This window comes from Juglans regia, chromosome 2, assembly GCF_001411555.2.
Source record: "Juglans regia cultivar Chandler chromosome 2, Walnut 2.0, whole genome shotgun sequence".
In the NCBI taxonomy this organism is placed as follows: Eukaryota; Viridiplantae; Streptophyta; class Magnoliopsida; order Fagales; family Juglandaceae; genus Juglans; species Juglans regia.
The window spans coordinates 28,451,422-28,474,010 of record NC_049902.1 but is presented as its reverse complement, the minus strand read 5'-3'; the positions used below and the strand labels follow the sequence as shown (position 1 = coordinate 28,474,010).

Sequence of the window (22,589 nt, the reverse complement as noted above, 5' to 3'; positions counted from 1 at the left end):
TAGAGTCTCCTAAAAAATTTCACGATTCACTCTAGATCTATTGATCATCTAAATCTAGATCTGATCAATAGATCTAAATGGTTGACTTAGGAAATTGTAGAGAGAGATGAAAATTTTTCTTTTGTACGTTTACTTTTTCATTCTACTTCTTTTAATGTACGTAACATTCTTATTTAAAGAGTTTTCTTATGGGTGGTTAACTAACTTCCCTGAAGACATAACATGGGTCATGGGTACCCACTACCAACAGGCAATAGTTGACTTTTCTCATTATTTCGATTATCGAGCAACGTGTATTGTCCTTGTTTAATAGTTTGGAGGCACATCTCAACATGTTTAAGAGCACTGGCATTGGATTATGTATATGCATATGCATCTACATATTTACATAATATGACTTTAAATTGGGTTGCATTGGATTCTGTATATCCAAAAATTTGCATAGTTATGAATAATATTTCTACAAATTTGAAGATGCGCACTGTTCACTCTCCAAATCTTATTTTATTACTTCTCTCGCTCTCTCTCCACACCAACGGATAGAATTTTAGGAAAAAAATTCCTGTGAGTACTAAATGATAGAATTTGTAGTGGTGCTAATTGCAATATATATATATATATAAAATTTAGGAAAAAAATAAATAATAATTTAGATAAAAAATGCATAATTCAATGTGTGAGTTTTTCTTGATATGTAAAATCAATCTTTAAAAGATGTGATTTTACATATGTATATAGAGAAACCAATTCTAGTGCTCTTACTCGTGTGAGGTCATGACATGAGATTGCGCCGATCCTTGGCAGTATTTGCCATACTACTGGATAATGGCTTTAATAATTTGGGCTCTGAGGAGGTAAAAAAGAGCCCACAAGATGATGTGGATTAGGTTTAGTGGCCCACTACACAACTTCTTGTGCGAATTGAGCATCTAAAAGAGATTTATTAATCTCAAATGTTAAATAGTCATCCTCTTCCCCCCCATCTTGGCAAATGAAAGTGTGACCGTATGAGTTGGTTAAGCAGGCGATGCTTCTTAAAATCGTACATGAGAACTCAATTATTGATATTTGGTTCAAGTTCAATTTCGGTTATCAAAGTTTGACGTACGTTTTTGTGTGCCTTGCAAAAGAATATAGAAGTGACTTCGAAAATACTCTGAAAGGGTCTCTCGATGGCTAATACAAAACTTTAGAAAATTAAAAATTAGATCTTTGCATTTAAGAGCTTAAGAAAATGCTTGTTGAAAGAGATTATTGTTTGTCCCTAAATTTGTTGCATATTCGTTTTGTATGTAAAAAGTGTCATGACAAGTGTTGTTGTGTCACATGTCACCATCTAATTGGTGGACCTCTGAGATTAGCAAACCACTTGATCCCTTGTTTTTAGTTGAATATTCATTAACACATACTGTCATTAATTATTAGTTTTATAAGGATGTCCCATAATATTATAAGGGCATGGGGTTAATGAAGCCAAACAGGTGCAAGGGATGCTAACCCTTGTATATATACATTGGACTTTATAAAGTTTTTAGTGACAAAAAAAAAAAAAAATGGAAATAGTGAATCAAGATCTAGGATTCTAGATGGATTTGATGCCTTGGGCATTTTCTCTCGCCCCCAATTCTTTGAATTCATTTCCATGAGTTGGGATTTCAATATTGGACCAAATGGACACTGATATTAGGTATCGACGGTACCTATTTCCTTAAAAATGAAAATATTGGCTATTATCATCATTATCGAACAAGTGCGTCATGTATTTTTTTATACATTTTTTGTTTGTATGTTCTTCATCGTACATTCAATGTTGTGGTCAATAATCAACAAATTAGTCATGAGTTATCCCTAATTAAAAAGATCCCAACTTATATATGAATGGACATAAATTATCACTTGTCTAAAATATTTAAACTGATCATGAGAATATATAAATTTTATTATTTATTTTATGTCTTAACATTCCCTCACTTGTGGGCCAGTCTCCTCTTCAATGAATGATTAACAAGTGAAATATTTAATTAAATGAGGTAGATTGTAGAGTCAAGATTAAATTCAAGACTTCTACTTTGATATTATGTAAAATCACTATTATTGTAAGATAAAACAAAAAATATGATGGAGTACGTTTTGATACCTCACTCACTGAAAGAGTTTGTATATTTATAGAGCTATATCAAGTAGTTTGTTAAAAAATGAATTCAAATTTACAAAAGGAATTCAAATTTACAAGGATATGTAAAACACTATCTTAACAAACTAATTCAAAATTCAAAAATCAATTGTTTACAATTCTGTTTTCATATAGCAGCAGATTCGAGATCTTCTATTTTCTCTATATACTCAATCGAGCTAACATCCCCCTGCAAACTTATGGGAAGCAAGCAAATCATCAGTTTAGACCTTAGGAACTTGAACCTCAATGTTGTATGTCCCTTAGTAAAGATGTTTGCAATTTGATCTTTGTTGAAATATGACAGACTTGAACATCTCTAATTACCACTTTTTCTCTCCCAAAGTGGTAGTCCACTTCAATATGTTTTATTCTAGCATGGAAGACTGGATTAGAAGCTAATGCAATAGCTCCTATATTGTCACACTGAATTACTGGACATCTAGCTAGAATAATGGTTAATTCTCTAAGTAACATTCTCATCCAATAGAGTTCAGTAGTAACTAATGCAAGATACCTGTATTATGCTTCCGTAATTGAACGAGAGACACATTTTACTTTTTAGCACTCCAAGAGACCAAGTTTTTGGCCAAAAAAATTCCATACCCACTACTGCTACGTCTGTCATTTGGATTGTTTGTCCAATCAGAATCACAATATGCATTTATCTCTATGGCTGATGGTGTGTAATAAAGACCATAATCAACTGTCCATTTAAGATATCATAGAACACGTTTGAAGGCTATCCAGTGTCTTTCTCGTGGGGAATGCATAAATTGGAATAAGTGATTAAGAATATAGGAAATATCAAGTCTGGAAATGGTGCAATATTAAAGTGCTCTAACAATCATTCAGTATTTACTTGGATCTTTAAGTAGTAATCTATCTTGAGATGTTAACTTCTTTCTAGAAACTGTTGGAGATGACAATAGTTTTGCTCCAGCTATGTCTATTTTATTCAAAAGATCAGTGATATATTTGCTATGTCGCAAGTGAAGGCCATTGGAATCATGGCATGCTTGAACACCCAAGAAATAAATCAAAATTTTGAGGTCTTTGAGTTGAAATTGTGTGCCAAGTTGAGTAACAAACTGATGTATAGCCTGCTTATTTGATCATGTCACTATAATTTCATCTACGTATACAAGAACAAATAATTGTAAGTTATTCTTTGCAAAAATAAATAGAGATGTATCAACTGATGATTCAAGAAAACCATATTCAATCAGTTGTTGAGAGTCTTTGAAATTAAGCTCTTGGAGCTTGTTTTAGTTCATATAGAGACTTATGTTGTTTGCAAACAAAATCAAGTTGAGATTTATCAATAAATTCCTTTGGTTGCTCCATGAATACCTCTTCATCCAATATGCCATGCAAGAATGCATTAGAGACGTCTAGCTGATGAATAGGCCAGTGGAAATTAACAGCTAGTTCCAAAATTAAACGAATGGTAGAGGGTTTAATTACTGTTGAAAACGTCTCATGATAATCTACTTCATCACGTTGATCAAATCCTTTGACAACTAAACGTGCCTTGTACCTCTCTATGCTCCCATCTTGCTTTCTTTTAATCTTGTATACCCATTTATTTCGAACCATAGGTTGATGAACTGGTCGTGGACATAGTGACCATGTACCATTGGCCATTAATGCATCAAACTCACGTCCTATAGCATCCCTCCATTCAGAGACAGTCACAGCTTGCGTATAACAACTTGGTTCATTTTCATGATAAATAGTGGACAGCACATGAAGTGGATGTTTAGTGGAGTAAAAGGTTTTGAAACCTAGAAACTGTTTTGGCTTAAGCTTACCAGTTTTTGAACGTGTGACAATCGGTTGAACTGGTTGTTGTGGATGCAAGTTGGTAGGCTCATGTTGTGGACATTGAGATAGAAGTGGCTTGTTGGGATCTATAGCAGGATTTTGTGTGGGAGCAGGATTTGGAGATGATGAAGTAGGCTCATTCATGATATTAATGATAGGTTCATGACTTGGAGAATGTGGGAGGTCATCATGACATGAAGATGAAGGTAATTGTGCTTGCTGCATTGCAATATCAGTAAGAATTGGCAATGGAATAGAAGTTTGGAAATTTGAAAATCTTACCAGAAACACTTTGTTCACTTTTGGTTGAGGAGTATGAAACCATATCAACAGTTGGAAAAGAGGTCTCTTCAAAGATAATATTGCGAGAAATGTAAACTCTACCATTAGTTAAGTCTAAACATTTATATCCTTTTTGTTGTCTTGAATATCCTAAAAAAACACATTTTTTACTTTTGAAACAAAATTTATGTTTTTCATATGGTGTAAGTAATGGATAACAACTACATCAAAAAATACGCATGTCACTCTACCTAGAAACAGATTTATGAAGTATATAGAAAAGAGATAGGTTGTTTAGAACCTTTGTTGGTAGTCTATTAATTAAATAAACTACCAATATGTCTTTGGTAAATGTGATTGAGCAAGGAGAGTTAATCTCATTTGTTTGATGTGTCGATGCTTTTTTTCGGCAATACCATTTTGAGGATAAGTATATGGACAAGTTAGGCGATGATATATATAATTTGTACTTAGGAATTGTTTAAATTCATTTGAGAGATATTCACCACCATTGTCTATTTGAAATTGTTTGATTTTGCAAGAAAATACATTTTCAATAAGAGCTTTATATTGCTTGAAAATATTAAGTACATCAGACTTATTAGAGTGGGATATAACCATATGAAACGCGAGAAATCATCAATGAAAATAACAAAAAAACGACATCCACCCGTTGAAGTTATAGGAGACACCCAAACATCAAAATGTACAAGAATTAATGGACCATTTGTCTGTCGTGTGGACCTGTCATATGGAATCTGTTTTGCTTTTCCTAGAGGAAAAGATTAACAGAATGAAGATTTTCTAAAGGATTCAGTACTAGGTAGATGTCCAGACTGAAATAAATTAATTAAGACAAACTCGGAGGGGTGTCCTAGTCAACTATACCATCTATCTTTAGTTGTCTTAGTTCATAGCTTAGTTGCAAAGTATTGCATCTTATTGGAGAAACTCTTGTTGCCAGCTAAAGGATATAGTTCATTCTTAGCTCGACCTTGGAACAAAATTTTGATGGTTTGGTTCTGTTTGATAGAGAAATTATAGCCAATTAGAATAAAATAGCAATCATTATCCAAACAGAATTTGTTGATGGATAATAGATTGACAGATGCATAAGGGCAATGTAAGATATTTTCCAATTGAAATGATTGTTTTTCAAGGAGAATAGAAGTGTGTCCAGTATTTTGAAATGATAAACCTGTGCCATTGCCATCTGTGATCAAGTCTATGCCTTTAAAAGGTTGCTGAGTAGTAAGATTTGCTGTATTACTGGTTATGTGTGCATTAGCCTCACTGTTAGCATACCAGATTTGGTTATCAAGTGTGGCATTTGTTTTAGTTGCAAGTTCTGCAGGAGGAATGCGACCTTGATATGCATAATTGAACCTCTCATAGCAGTCAAGAGGAATGTGATTTGTTTTGCCACAAATCTGACAAGTAGGCCTATTTGATGAAGCACTTTGTGATCGAGAATTGTTTTGTGGTACAGAACTGGAGCCACGATTGTTGAATGCTGCTGGAGCTCGATTTGGTTTGTAATTATTATTTAGACTTGGCTTTTGGAACTTCTTATTAATGTTTGGCACTTTAGACTTGTTAGCAGCAAATGCATAGTGAGTATCTACAGAATTTTGTTGCGAACTTTCTAGTAGGGCCTCAAAGCTAAGTAGTTCAGCTTGAAAATCTTCCAAGATAAGATCATTATCTCGAGTAGCAAGAGTATATGAGGTAATGAATGGAGTGTAACTTACCTTGAAACCTCCTAGTAAGTGAGCAATAAGATCTTGATCATCCATTGGCTTGCCAGCTGCTGCCAATTGATTAGCGAGAGCTTTAGCTTCATCAATATATGCAGTAAATGTTTTATTATCTTGAGAGAAAGTTTGAATCTGTCTCTTAAATAATGCAACCCATGACCTTGAAGCAGATGCAAAGCGAGTATGAAGAGAATCCCAAGTCTGCTTATTAGTGTTAATTCGAAGCAACTAAATTATCTTAAATGGAAGCAAGAATCTAACTTTTAACACAATTATCCTTCCGGAACCATATTACATAAGATGAATTGAGTGCATCTTGAATGGTTTCTTCAGGAGCCTTAATTGTGCCATCAATATGGCCAACAAGATCATGGCTATTAAACTAATTCCCAGTATCATGACTATTGTCCTAATAAACTAATGCTATTTGCTAAGACTATTGTAAAGGACTATCAAGCAGTGCAAGTTTTGGGCAATTCAAACAGACAAGTGCATATCAGAGGTGCAACCTTTCTGAAATGGAAAAAACTAGATTATGGATATGTCAAAATTAATTGGGATGCTTCGTTGGATCAAAAGAGGAAGAAAATGGATATAAGGATTATAATAAGAGATGAGTTTGGGAAGGTCTTATCTGCTGTGTACAATCAGAAAGAATATGTAGAAGAAGCTGTCATTGCAGAATGTCAAGCATTGAGGATAGCATTGGAGCTGTGCAATGATCTTCATTTTCAGAAAGTAAAATTTGAAGGGGATGCAAAGGAGGTCATCATAGCAGTTTGTAGTGAAGAAGAGTTACTAACTTGTTATGGTCCATTAGTAGAAGATGTTAGGTATCATTTTAAGAACAATATTCACTGGTCAATTCAATTTGCTCAAAGAGAGAAAAACATGGTTCATGCATTTTAAGAACAATACTCACTGGTCAATTCAATTTGCTCAAAGAGAGAAAAACATGGTTCATACCTTAGCAAAAAAAGCTTTGATTATAAAAAAGAAAGAAAGTATGGATAGAGGACTTCCCATAATTCATTGTGGGATGCCTAAATAGAGATATCAATTGTTTCGCAAGATATATTAATGAAATTTAGAGGTTCATTAAAAAAAAAAAAAAAAAAAAAGATCATGGCTATTAAGAAAGACCATGAACTGCATACTCCATGCCATAAAATTGGCACCAGTTAGCTTCTCAATAACATGTTAAGAAGTGGTATGAATGTTTGGATTGGGCTGAAGCATATTTTCAGTGTTACTTGAATTGGAAAACATTAGGAAATATCGAAAGTTGCGGAAAGTAATGGATCAGACGTGAGCCGTACGACTGGTTGATACCATGTAAGATAAAACAAAAAATATGATGGAGTAGGTTTTGATACCTTACTCACTAAAAGAGTTTGTATATTTATAGAGCTATATCAAGTAGTTTGTTACAAAAGGAATTCAAATTTACAAAGATATATAAAACACTATCTTAACAAACTAATTCAAAATTCAAAAATCAATTGTTTATAATTCTGTTTTCATAGTGCAGCAGACTCAGGATCTTCTGTTATCTCTACATACTCAGTCAAGCTAACACTAATCCCAAAAGCTTGAAATTGGGAGGGGGAGCAGGGGATATCATTGGTAAATATAAAAAAAACCAGAAGCAACTAATTAAATTCTCCTGTTGAATATTCGGTCAGCAAGATTTGTGTTGAATCTTCCACCCAAATTACAACAATATGAGCCAATATTTGACTGACATTTGAAAGTGGGCATGTATGCAGGTCACCCACCCACAATACAGACACATATTCTAATATTCACAAACTACAATCAATCATGGCCCACCACTTTCATCTCATATTATTGCATTCTAACTTAATTGTTTATTTTAAGGCCATAATATTCTTCTTTCTATTTTTTTTTTATTTTTTATTTTGCAAACTCAATTGTTCACGTCATAGCACCAAAAATTCGATTCTGTGTAGGCCATGGTCTCTAAAATGACTCCATCTTGATTAAAAAAAATTGAACGATCATTTAATTATTTACAGGTACCTACCTTTCAAGAAACTTCAGATCGTACATTTAACTATAAAATTTCAAATTTCAGTATCATGTTTGTGATCACATGATCAGTATGTATTATTGTTTTACACAAAAAGATTATCATTTAGTTCAAAACCGATTCCTCTTAATGCTTCTGATCTATTGATTTCTGCATACTTTATATATTCATGATTCTTTATCTGATGACCATTCCACTTATAATATTTATATGTTTTGAGATTGATCGATCATCCTCTTTTGACTCTAGAAATTAGTGGTGCAAAACGAGTATATAATTAGCTTTAAGGGAGATGATGATCAGTTGATGTACTCTTAGGAAAATGATGAAAAATTAATCATACATGAGGAAATTTTAAGATTTATTAATTATAAATCTATAGCAACTTCGAGGTTTGCTCACTTCAGAAATCAGAAGGAATAATAATATTATACATACAATTTCTCTGAAAAAAAAAGAAAAGAAAAGTTTCAAAGCAATGGGAGAAATATATACATAGTAACATAAGACAATATAAGAAATTAGGACTTTTCAAACGCTCAAAATCGTCACCAAAATTCTCAAAAATCGCCGCAAGAGCTAAAACAAATTGTCAATTACATGAATTATTAAGACATAAATGTAAATAATAAAATCTATTTTTTTTTATCAATTTAAATTTTTAAAACAAGTAGTAATTTAACATAATATTAGAGTAAAAGTCAATTTGAATCTTAACTTTATTCTTTATCAGGTTAATTAAATATTACACATGAATGAGAGTGTTAAAAACATAAATATAAATAATAAAAATTCATATTTTTCCATTAAGTTAAACTTTTAGAATAAATGATGATTTAACATGATGAATATTAACCATGATATATATTAATTACTATTAATTTGTTCGTGCAATTTGTAGTACTACGTACTATATATAAGTAACTATTTATAATGGTCTATATATATATATATATATATATATATATATATATAGCTGTACGTACGTACGTAGTACCATACATTAATCTATATATATACATCTTAATCCGTACTACATAATTTAAATCTTCACAACACTTTCCTAATTAATTAATTTGCAACCACATATGCACCAGCATTATAAAGATAAGATCACGATCTATCGATATTTTCATGCATTCGTGGCATCAGTATGGACACGTATATATGAAGTTAACATTCACGTGTCATATATGTGAAGTTAACATTTGTCGTGATGGCACGGTCCAATCTAGCTTATGCTATATTAATTGGACCCTGCTTTACGACAAATGCATGAAGCTGACCTAAATTAATTAGGATAGTTGGGGTCATGCTAAAAAGTGGATTTTCTTAGAAGTGTAACAAACACAAAAAGATCAAAATAAATTTATAAATTGATATAATTTCATGTGTTCTATTAAATTTATTTTATAATAAAAATAACTTTACAATTTGACATACCATATTAAACTACATTAACTTGTGAGTTTATTTTTTATGCGTGTTTTGTAGCCACAAGGCAACGACGATGCTCCTATACTTGTGAGGGTGGAAGAAAGGGCGGTGAGTTGGCTATGTCACCTCTGATATCAAAGTCAGAACTTTCTAAGGGGAACAAAGTAAGCAAGAAGTTATGAAAAGTTAAAGAGTGATCGAGAGTGCGTAACCCCTTTCTCGTTGTCAGCCTTCCTTTATTTATAGCCTATTTCTCGTAGTATTCTTCTGTCACTGCAATGATCGTATTTTTTCCTTGCGGCAAGACGTTGCATTTAATGCATCTGCTCCTATCAGCTACAGGAGTCCGACCTCAGGGTTGGCCACAACTCCGAGCTGCATTCAATGTAGCCTATCTTATAAGAGACAGGATACATGTGTGGATGTTTCTTATTAATGCTTTGTGATTAGAGCAACCATCGGCTGCCTTCCCCCTTCTTGGGTCCTTGGGTTCGCCTGGTTCTCCCCCTTGCCATTCCTTGGTTTTCCCTGCTATGGATCTTGGGCCTTGGCATGCGTGGGAGACCTGAGCCCAGCCTGTCTGAGTACAAAACTCTCTTTTTATTTACTTTTGTGTAATTTTATTTATTTATTTTTTACTTGATTTGTGATTAATATATGGACTCTTCAATTTCCGGCCTGGACTTTTTTTATTTGGACCCAACTAGGTACCTCTTACAAAACCGATCGACAGCAAGATGATCGATCAATACGTGTAATGTCCATACACGTGCATTTCATGTGTTATCAACGTCTAAGTAGTTGCTTAATTCGTGTTAAGTGATTGTCGTAATTAACCTCAGCAGACAAATATGAAAAGCTTATCACGAAAATACCAGAGTCCATTAACTGCAGTACTTGTCTAAAAGATGATGACTAGTGTGCAATCGTTGATCCACAAGCAAATCAACACGCCAAAAGATCAGCTCTTTGTCGTGCTTTCTTTCTTTAGTTTCCATATGATCTTTCTTTCCTTTAATTGTGTGTGTATACATATATGTGTATTATATATATAAATGAAAATCTAAATCAGAATATAATCATATAAAATATGCGACAAAAACATTTCCTTCAAACGACAAATTGAAAAAAATTGTGGCTGTAAAAAGAAAAAAAAAATAGATTGTGGTAATTGCTCTATGAGTTTTTTAATTATTGTTCCTCTGAGTACATCAATCGTCATGCATTCTCGATAAATGTTTTATATGGTAAAAATTAGAATAATATCTACATATTCTACTTCCTAGTAGGGGTGACAATATTGACATGAGTCATAAATGCAACACAAACACGATACGAAATTAGCAAGTTTGGATTTAATATAAATGGATTTAGGTCAAAACGGATTGACCTGTTAATACACGATCAATAAAAGGTCAATCCACTTAACCTGAAATCAACTCTCAATAATCTGTTTAGATTTTATTTCAAACTTACAATTTTATTATTGTTAAGTTGTAATATTTGTATCTCAATATGCTTATGTTTTTATTGTTAGGATTGTAATTAATTCTGGAACTATGCTCATATTTGTTATTGTAGAGTTTATAATATTGTTTTTATTATAGGTTAAAATTTGATATTTTTTGTTACTAGGTTGTCTTATTATTTTTTCTTTAGATATTATAGTTACTAAGAGCATTAATAGTGGACTCAACAAAATCAAAATTCGGCCAAAGTTTAATTAAATTACACAAAAAGGGGTTGTAGTGGACTCATCAAATGAACATTAATTTTAGCTTTTAATATTTTCACTAGCCAAATTTGTTGAGCCACAGCTGCTAGCCAAAACAAGATTTTGGCATAACAAATGCTCCAGCGTGCTATTCCTTTCGCGTATTTCACTTGAAGCACAATTTCATTTCGTGCTTTTCATTTGCTTTGATCTTCTCCCTCACTCCTGGGCTACGCGACCAATTTTCACAAAGACACTTGAGGCATACGACAGGTAAATCTTGTCTTCTCCCTCACTTACAGGTGACCCACGATTTCATTCCTTTATTTTCATCTTCATCTCCGAATACAAGTAGACCCACGAAGTAGTGCTCTTACCAGCAGATGAACCATTTTGCCCAAATCCCACGCCGTCTTCGTCTGCCACCATTACGGTCCATTGCCTCTTTGTTTCTCTCTCTCTCTCTCTGTTTTTTTTTTCTTTTTTCATAAAATGGAATGTGGATGAAGATGGTTTTTTTTTTCCTGAAATGTGGAAATTAATCTTGTTTGTGATGTTTGGGCCTTTTTTATGGAATTTGGTCTCTTTTGTGAAAAGTATAGGAAAAAAAAGTAGAATTTTGGTAGTTGCTAGTCGGAGTAGATGATGGTGAAGAAGAATTTTGGGCCTTTTTTGTCAACAAGAACACAGCAATAGAAGAACTAGTAGTTGCTAGTCGGAGTAGATGATAGTAGTTTTTTTCAAAATCAACATTTTAATAGAATAATGATAGATTTGTTGAGCTGTTATTTGATGTTGTTGAAAAGTAGCTAACTGAATTTGTAAAAGTGAATTTCCTAGTCAAATTTTGGCCAAAGTTTGTTGAGGACACTACTAGCCCTCTAATAAATATAAATTTTAACTTTTATGTGAAATTATATTAATCAGGTCAAATAAGTTATGCATGTTAGTTCAACTATTTACATAAAACTGGTTGAAATGAGTCGTGTTGAGTTATTTCTAATTATTATTAAACGAGTCAAAATGAATAACATGACACAATCCGTTATTTAAATGAGTATGAATAGAATTTGCAAGTTTGACATGTTTAGCTTAACAGGTCGGGGGATCATGTTCGAGTTGACGCATATAGTCGAATGTTCCTAACTCGACACAACACGAACACCCGTAAACATGAATTACAACCCCTACTATCTTCAATCGCATTAGAGAGAACCAAACACATTTACACCAAGGGGTACGTAACCCATCTAATTTGCTCCAATTTATAGCCCACTGCTATTTAGCCAAGCCGTGCATAAGCGCCTCCCTTTACTACAATATATATCGAGAATATATATGTTGGGTGATATATTGTTGGATGCAAATATGGTTAGAAAAATTATATTTCCAAGCTGATGTATAGAGCATATTTAGTAAAATAATTATATTGTATAACCGAAACCGACCGAGAACCTCTTTTTGTGGGAGAAAATCGGCCGAAACCGAACGTGTAAGGGGGTAAAATCGCTCGAACCAGTTGCTGGCCAGTTCACGGTCGGTTTATCAGTTTACAGCAGACTTTGCCGGTGTGAAAAGATAAACATCTAATTGTGAAGAGACTACAATTTCAAGTGAGAACAAAGTTACAAAAATTGAAAATCATACCTAAAAAAAAAAAACCGACGTGCGGCAGACTTTGTAGGCTGTGGGGATTTATTTTAAGACGCGGTGGACTCCGTGAGGGATGGAATTGGAGTGGGATTATAAACACCGGAGTTGCGTCGTTTGCCGGAGGCTGGAACTGGAGGTGAAGGTGGAAGGCTGGAGAGTGGAGGTTGCGAAGTGCGAACTACGAACTGCGAAGTGAACGAAGTCGAGAAGAAGAAGAGGGAAGCAGGGGTGTTTAAACCCTAGGATGAAATGGCACCGTTTGGCTTAGGCCAAGCGGTGCCGTTTCATTTAGTTTTTTTTTTTTAAACTACAGACTCTAAATGATGCCGTTTCACTTATTTTAGTGAAACGACGTCGTTTTAGATAGGTATAATTTTTTTAAAAAAAATATACATATGGGGTCGGCCGGTTCATCGGTTTAACACAGGGTCAAACCGCTGCCGAACTGACCCACGTCGGTTTTGAAGAAATTATACCGCTAGCAGACCGGTTCCTTGCCGGTTTCGGCCAGTTTCGAGCTCCGGCGGCCGGTCTGAGTTAGTCCCGATCAGTTTCTGGTTTCTTGTACAGCCCTATTATGTTATACGCACCAACTTAAAAATAAAATAACTCATATGCATTTAAATTAATTATTTTGGATTAATATTTTGAGTACAAATTAACCAATCTATTTGGATGCGTCGACCATATTGTGCGGGATCAAAGATTCCAAAGATGACTTTTTTTTTTTAAGCAAGTAATTGAACTTCATTAATATTAGAAAATATATTACATGATGACGGGGTGGGGATCCCAACAAATACCCTATTACAATAACTATAGTGCAAAGATGATGAAAAAAAGGAAAAAAAAATGATTTTAGTACCAATTTCTTGGTTTCTACGTTTACCCTACAAAGAGGGTTCTGTTTTAAAAGACAGTCTGTTGGTAAACCACTTTTGGAGGTGGTGTAAGTGGGTGCACTATAGTCAATTGTCTTGAGATAGTTTTTGGAGAGACTCTTAGTCTCTTTTTCAAGATTATCGATTAAGGAAAATGATAATATAGTAGGAACATTGATATCGGAATGACAGATCTGCAGAGGAACAAAAGTCTTCTTGTGCCTATGTATTGGTGTGTGGGCATAGCGCTGGTGGTTTGGAGGTGAGGTGGGTTCCGATCTGAAAGATCGGGAGGTAGGGGATCCACTGGGTACTGTGCATATTGTCGACGTAGGTGTCGTGATAAGGCGGCGCATGAAGCCCACGCGCGGAAACAAATCGTTCGTGTGGGTCACGTGCTGACCTTTTTGGTGCGATTCTGCATTGTCCCTATAGATCGTCGACTGAGGAGTTGCATGGTGGGGTGCTTGTCGATTGATAATGGCCAGCGTGTGATAGATATGAGAAAAATTGAAACAGTAGAAAGAAGAGGGGAAAAAACTACTAGGAAAGTATATTCATACCTAAATAGCAGAAATGAAAAAGAAAAAAAAAAAAAAAAATAAAAGCTATCACGAAGATAAGCATGAGTTGTAATAAATTATTCTTCTCTCTTTTCTCTCTAGAGAAGAGGTGAAGTGCGAAGGGTGCGCGAGTGGCACGTAAGGACGGTTATAACAAACTTGGGCTTTGGGGGGACAATGAAGAGAGGTTTTTAAGTGGAAACAGAGACAAAAGGGAAAGGACAGTGGTGGTGCACGGAGGTGGCTACGGAGGTAGAAATTTTTTCTAGGGTTGTTTGGTAGGTTTTGAGAGAAAAATTTTTTGTACGGGTCTCGCATGGAGGGTTTGGAGGAGAAATGGAAGGGTTTTAGGTTGAGGGAGGAAGAGTAGGTCGACATTGTACTTGAGGCGGACCCATCGGCGGAGCTAGTGAGCAAAGAACAGAGAAGTTTGCTCGGGAAGCTGTGTTCCTTAAGATCAATCAGCAAAGAGGTGCTTGGTTTGACATTTGCAAAGGTTGGCGAATCAGTAAGGCTGCGAAGTTTACTGAGGTAAGACCGAATGTTTTTGCCATTATTTTTGAAACAATAGATGATAAAATGAGAGTGTGGTCTAGAAGGCCTTGGTTGTTTGACAATCAGGTGCTGGTTCTTAAGGAGTTTGAGGGCTATACCCCTCTTCATAGGATAAATTTTAATACAGAGAGTTTTTAGTTGCGTATCCATGAGTTGCCCCTTTCTTGTATGACAAAAACCATAGCTGAACAAATAGGAGGTTCGGTGGGGGAGGTGGAGGATGTAGAAGTCCAGGAAGATGGGAGTGGGTGGGGAAGTTTTCTTAGAGTCCAGGTTCATCTGAACCTGACCAAGCCTCTAGCTAGAAGGAGAACTGTGAAATTGAGAGGTTGTAGTCTTTGGGTTCCTTTTACTTACGAGAAGATGCCAAAGATATGTTTCTCATGTGGTAGCATAGTGCATGGAGTGGAGGGTTGCAGTAGTGATAGGACTAGTGGGGAGGGGTCTGAAGAATAGTATGGTTCTTGGATGAGGGCAAAACAGATGCAAAAACCAAAGGCTTATAATGGTGGTACGTGGAGGAAAGAGGAGGGTGATAATGGGGAAAGTAAGGAAGAGAAGAAAAATCAAAATGAAGAGGAGAATAGTGACAATGAAGGTAATCTTGAGAGAAATGTCTTAGCAGAAAAAATGGGGGAGGTGAATAATAGGGAGAGTGTGGTGATGGTGGAGAGTAGAGGGAAGGAGGTGAGGAAGGAAAATAGGAAGGATGAAGGGGTAAAATATAAAAATGTGGAGGGAAGAGGGCTGGGAAGATCACTTTCAGAGGAGGGGCAGGTGTGTGAGATGAGGGTTGAAGTTAATATTGAGAAGAAGGGGATGGAGAGTGATAAAAAGGAAGGGATGAGGGTGGAACAAACAAAAAAGAGAGGGGCGTGGAAAAGAAAGGCTAGAGCAAAAGGAAAACAGATGGAGTCTCATTCCCAAGATTCTGTTCAGAAGAAAAGAGAGGGTGATGGTCAGGTGGAAGAGGAGAGGGAATGCTTGAGGAAAAAAGGGAGATGGGTCAGGGAAGAAGTTTTGGATGTAGTGGCAGTGGCTGATTCTCAGCCCCACCAATCATTATGAAAATCTTTAACTGGAACTGTCGAGGGTTGGGGAACTCTCGAACAGTTCAAGATTTCTGCAATATGGCAGAGAAAAATAAACCCAACTTAGTTTTTATAATGGAAACTAAGTCTTTGAAAAATAGATTGGAATTTATAAAAAGAAGGTTACACATGGAGGGCTGTTTTGTGGTTGAAGCAATGGGGAAAAGTGGAGGATTGGTTCTGTTTTGGGATTTAAAAGTGAGGGTGGAATTAGAAAATTATTCCCAAAGACACATTAATGTGAGGATAGAGGATGACGGGGAGAAGGAATGGTTATTAACCTGTTTCTATGGGCATCTTGAAACTACAAAAAGAAAGGATTCTTGGCAGCTACTAAAGTCATTCAAACCAGTTGGTGATGGAGGGTGGTGTATAGTGGGGGATTTCAACGAGATTCTTACTAATGATGAGAAATGGGAGGGAAGAGAAAGGCCAGAAAATCAAATGGAGCTATTCAGATCAGTCATGCATGAAGGTAATCTTTTCGATTTGGGTTGGAAAGGGGAAAAGTTCACTTGAAGTAATTCTCATAGGGATGATTCTTTTACTAAGGAAAGATTGGACAGGGCAATGGCCAATTCAGTTTGGTCCAATCTTTATAAAGATACATGGGTGGAGGTGATGGCAACAAGAACATCTGATCATAAACCTTTACTAATGCATATCTTGAAGATGAAAGGCAAGAGAGGGGAAAGGAAGATGGGGTTTAAGTATGAGGCTGGCTGGGCATTAGAAAAAGATTGTGAGAGGATCATAAAGAAAGTGTGGGAGAAGAAAGTAACAGCAGAACCTCAAGAAAGCTTAGTGATGAGTTTATTACATAAAAGTAGTGTAGCTCTATAGAGTTGGAAGAAAAAAAATAGGCTGGGAGGTGACAAGGAGATAGAAGCTAATACTAAGCTGTTACAGGAATTACAAAAGGAGGAAACTGGCAGTAACATAGAGGAGATAAGAAGGGTTAAAGAAAAGTTGAATTTACTCTTGGAAATGGAAGACCTTAAATGGAAACAAAGGGCTAAATGCAATTGGTATAAGTATGGGGATAAGAATACGAAATATTTCCATGATTGTGCCAATCAAAGAAGGAAAAAGAACCTCATTAGTTCAGTGTATGATGAAAATAAAAGAAGAATGGAGGGTTTTTCAGATGTGGAAGCAACTTTTAGAGGTTATTTTGAAAGTCTGGTTCAGTCCTCAGCACCTAGTAAGGAAGACATAGATGAATGTTTGGTAGGGATGGAAGCAAAGGTTACGGCTGAAATGAATGACTCTTTGATGAAAAGGTTCTCTAGAGTAGAAGTGGAAGAGGCTTTAATGCAAATGGCTCCTTTAAAAGCTCCTGGTCCTGATGGTTTTGGACCATGTTTTTATCAAAATCATTGGGAAGTAGTCTCTGAGGAAGTGTGTAGAGCAGCACTATAAATTCTGAATGGTAATCCCATGGATCCCTCTTTAAACTTTACCCATATAGCCTTAATTCCTAAGTGCAAAGACCCTAAGAAAGTTAGTGAGTATAGACCTATAAGCCTTTGCAACGTTATGTATAAAATAGTTTCTAAAACTATTTCCAATAGGCTTAAAAAGGTGCTGTAAGTTATAATTTCTCCTACCCAAAGTGCATTTCTGCCAGAAAGATTGATAAATGACAACATTATGGTGGTTTATGAATTGTTACATTCTATGAAATCCAGAAAAAAAGGGGAAGGTGGGTAACATGGCCATTAAGTTAGACATGTCAAAAGCATATGATAGAGTAGAATGGGTCTTCCTAGAGGCTGTGATGCAGTGATTGGGTTTCAATGAGAAATGGGTGGAGTTGATTATGGGTTGTGTGAAATCTGTCTCATTCTCAGTGCTCATTAACGGCTTTCATGGCCTTAAATTCTGGCCAAAAAGGGGGTTGAGACAAGGGGATCCTTTGTCACCCTACCTTTTCATTATCTGTGCCGAAGGTCTGAGCAACATTCTGAATTTTTATGAAAAACAGAAGCTTACGAGGGGAGTGCAAGTGACTAGAGGGGGCAGTAGCATTAACCACTTGCTATTTGCAGATGACTGCATCCTTTTTGGAAGAGCAAAGCTAGAAGAGTGGCATAGGATCCAAGAGGTGTTAAAAAATTATGAGAAAGCCTCGGGGCAATTTCTTAATAAGGAAAAGACTTCTTTATTCTTTAGTAGCAACACAAGGGAAGGGGATAGAAGGGTGATAGTGGATGCTGGAAATTCCATAGCCTGTGGCAGCTATGAGAAATACCTAGGTCTGCCCACTCTTGTGGGAAGATCAAAATAAAATACTTTCAGATTTATTAAGGAGAGAATTTGGCAGAAAATTTCAAACTGGAAAAACCACTTTCTATCTCAGGCTGGAAAAGAAATTCTTATTAAAGCAGTTCTCCAGGCAATCCCAACCTATACTATGTCAGTTTTTAAACTCCCTAAACGGCTATGTCGTGATATTAATTTGTTGCTTTCAAGATTCTGGTGGGTTAATCAGCAGGGAGAAAGTAGTATTTGTTGGAGGAAATGGGAAAAGATGGGGAAGCAGAAGAGTAAGGGGGGTTTAGGTTTCAGGGATGTGGAATCTTTTAACATGGCTCTTTTAGCCAAGCAAGGTTGGAGATTGATAAAGAACCCTATGTCTTTAGCAGCAAGAGTTTTTAAAGAGAAATACTTTAGACAATCAAATTTTATGGATGCAAAGTTAAACTCTCAACCATCTTTGATCTGGCGAAGCATTTGGCAGGCAAGGGAGTTAGTGAAGGATGGTGTGAGATGGAGAGTGGGGGATGGCAGCAAGATTAAAATATGGGGAGAGAAGTGGTTACCTTCTCCCTCATCTTTTTCTATACAGTCACCTATTTCTGTTTTGCAGGCAGAGGCAAAAGTGGAAGAATTAATTGATAAACAAAAGGGAGAATGGAGAGAAGATTTGATTCGAACAATGTTTTCTTTCAATGAAGCTGAGCAGATTTTGAGTATCCCTTTGAGTAGAGGATTGGTTCAAGACAAATTGTTTTGGGGTTCATCCAAAATAGGTGAGTTCTCTGTGGGAAGCGCTTATTTCCTGCAGTTAGATAGATTAAAAAGTCTACAAGGAGAAAGTTCAAGAGAAGGATCCAAGGATGAGAAATGGAGTATCATTTGGAACCTCACGGTGCCTAATTCAGTAAAAATTTTTCTGTGGAAGGTGGGAAACAACTTATTGCCAACAAAGGAGAATTTGTTTAAAAGAAAGATAGTGACTGAAAAATCATGCACAATCTGTTTTGCAGAGTCTGAAACTATTATGCATGCTATTTGGGAATGCCCAGCAGCTAATGACATTTGGGCAGATGTAAGTTTTGGAGTTCAAAAATTGAATAGAGCAGAAACAGATTTTATGCTACTATGGGTGAAGTTGATCAATAAGCTGAGCAAGGAGCAATTAGAATTGGTGGCAGTGATGTTCAGAAGACAATGGCTAAGAAGAAATATGTTTGTGTTTGAAAGAAAGATCGTTTCCCCAAAACAGTACTGCAGAAGGCCAGTGAACCCTTAGTAGAATATAAGGCTGCCCAAGCTCTTCTACAACAGACAAAGCAAAGCCAAGTAAGAGGAAGGGGTGATCTGAAATGGGAAAAACCAGCTGCTGGTTTAGTGAAGATAAATTGGGATGCTTCCTTGGATGTGAAGGATAGAAGAATGGGAGTAGGAATTATTATTAGGGATGAGGAAGGGGAAGCTCTAGTGGCTGTTTGTGATCAAAAAGAACATGTTGACAATCCAATGGTGGCAGAGAGTTATGCGTTGAGAGTGGCTCTAGATGTGTGTGGTGAACTTAACATTCAAAGGGCAATATTTGAAGGGGATGCAAAATCAGTCATTACGGCAGTTCATAGGGAAGCTGAGGATCTCTCTTTGGTGGGATTTATAGTGGAAGATATTAAATTTTCTTTTCATAGGAGGCCTGATTGGCAATTACTTTTTGTTTTTAGAGAGAAAAACATTATAGCACACATTTTAGCTGGGAAAGCTTTGAGTTTTAAAGAAAAAATAGTTTGGATAGATGAGATGCCAGATTTTATTGTTGAAGATCTGGAAAGAGATAGAATTTGTATTTCTTGATTTATTTTTAATGAAATGTTGAGGTTTTATTTAAAAAAAAAAAAAAAAAAAGAAGATAAGCATGAGTTTTTTCTTGGGAGAAGTCTGACCTTCTCTTTCTAAAAAGCAGATCTGACCGTGATATGAGAAATCTTGTAATTGGAGAGAATGGCGATTGGTTTTCTGAGTTTTCAAAAGCTAGCTGATGTCTGTCATGTTCTCTCTCTCTCCCTCCCCTTTTATTTTCCTTTCTTTTGAGAATATGTTTGTATATACAATAATTAATGTATAGGACTGGCAGCTAGCTGCAAATTATACTAGGTATGAAATAAAAATGTACGTACATGAGTACTTTTAACTATATATTCCCAGTTAATATTTGGGTAGCAAACTTCTTTATACTCCCCATTAATGCATATATATATATATAATTTTATTTATCATTCTTACATATTACATATTATATTTTTTTTATTTTTCTCTTATTAAATATGTGGTATATAGATAATAAGTAGAAGAATTTAATAAGTTTAAGAAAAATAAAATTAATAAAAAATTTTTAAAAAAAAAAAGTGTAGTGTGTGATGTATAAAAATAATGAGTAGCAAAACTCTCTCTCTATATATATATATATATATATATATATATATATATATATATATATATATATATGCCTCAAATTAAAATAATCCGTCATGTTGCTTTCTCTTTTCGTCAATTTTTCATTTCTTATGAGAATATTATCCTTTCGAGTCTTTTAATTAACAAATATACATTATTTCGTATAATACGATTATTGCATTGTGGTCCCAAACTTAGGTCCAGTTTGGATTGTAAGATGGTATCATTTTATCTCATATCAACATCAAAACGTACATCATAAATACAAACACTTTAATTCCAAATTTTTAATTTTTTATCTAATCATTATAATTTTCTCAAACTTTCAAACAAAATATAAAAAATAATTCAATTTTTTTAAATACTAAAATAAAAATAATATCAAAAAATATAATTATAACAATATTTTAACTTTATAATATTTTTATTCAATTTTTTCTCTTCATTTTCAAAATCTTATAAAATATCTTAACTCAAATTATTTTACTACTATTCATAAATTATTTTTCATTATTATTTATAAATTTTTTATCTCAACATCCAAACTAGACAGTAATACCATGCCATGCAATCCATTTTAGAGATAAAAAAGAAAAATCAATACTTAAAAAGATAACGTACGAAAGGAAAAGGGATTATGCTAGCTAGGGCCAAGATCAATATTTAATAATCCTTTTGACTGGTTATAAAAAAATAATTCATCACAAGAGCTAGCTAGGGCAGCATGAGATTAAAAGAATAAATAACATGGACGATCGAACCTAGATAATTTCCTTCAAAAAAAAAAAAAAAAAAAGAACGTAGCTATATAATTAAAGTAATTTGTCAGTTTTGAAAATTTGAAAGCTTCGTATTGCTTGTATACATGATGACCTTTTACATAAAGTACTACTGAAATGTACGTATTAATGGATATTTCGAATTACAAGCATTCTTAAATGACCAAAAATGGAGGTTTTTTTCTGATCTTCTCTCAAGATCGAATAAACACTAGTTATATAAATATATAATATTATACACGACCAATTACTGAATCAGCTAGCTAGTGACGTCGTATTTGAAAACTTGAGTTGTCTCATGATCATCTAGACATGCGTCACCAGTTTAGTCAGGATATATTTGAATCTCAATAACAAATTATAGGGTACGTAGTGAGAGTGTCACGCCCAGCTTTGATGGCTGTGTGTGTCTATATATTAAAAACATGAACGATTAAAATGAAGTATCAAAACGAGATAGTATAGAAGCATTATTCAAATAAAAAAAGCGAAAAGCAAATCCAGCAGGTAATTGTAAGAAATCCTATTCTTTAGCTAATTAAATATTATCCTTCTTAACCACACTATTTATTAATTAAATAAATTTAGGGGTTTTCCCAGAAACATGTAGATGATCGTACGTCACTGATCGATGCCTAATCACGTTGGATTTCCCGATAAAATTTATTAGTTGACCTATATATCGCTAATTTACAAAGATTTTAATTTTTAATTTTTTATATAGGGAAGTTGGAAGTTTCGAATCCAGTTTTTTTATTTTAAAAAATAAGCCTATCATAAGCTCTTAGCCGCAAAGATTTTAATGAATTAAATACCCCGGCCTAGCCTGATCATTCATGGACGTACAAAAAATGAAAACGAAGGGCTTGGTGTGCATTCGATCGACACCCTATCGACATGATCAAGAGTTCATGTTCGACACATGCAAAATTTTTGTTTGTCCCACTTTCAACAGTTTTTTTTTTTTTTTTGAAACTGTGTATCTTTTACGGCGAGGTAGGAGATGAGCTTGTTCTAATCAATTAATTAAACATTACAAAAAAATTATTTTTTGATGACAAGCTATTTTTTCATGTTAAAATTATACTTTTTGTTAAAATACATTTATTTTTATTATTAT

At 34.7% G+C, this 22,589-nt stretch overlaps 1 protein-coding gene across 1 annotated transcript; it reads left to right on the top strand.

The window, feature by feature from the left end:
• The first annotated feature begins 16,556 nt into the window (after positions 1–16,556).
• Positions 16,557–20,090, top strand: LOC118347698. The gene is made up of 5 exons (XM_035687728.1): positions 16,557–16,763; positions 16,896–17,337; positions 17,840–18,258; positions 18,349–19,320; positions 19,476–20,090. The coding sequence occupies exons 1-5, from the start codon at positions 16,557–16,559 to the stop codon at positions 20,088–20,090; spliced, it is 2,655 nt and encodes an 884-aa protein (XP_035543621.1).
• The last annotated feature ends 2,499 nt before the right edge of the window (positions 20,091–22,589 follow it).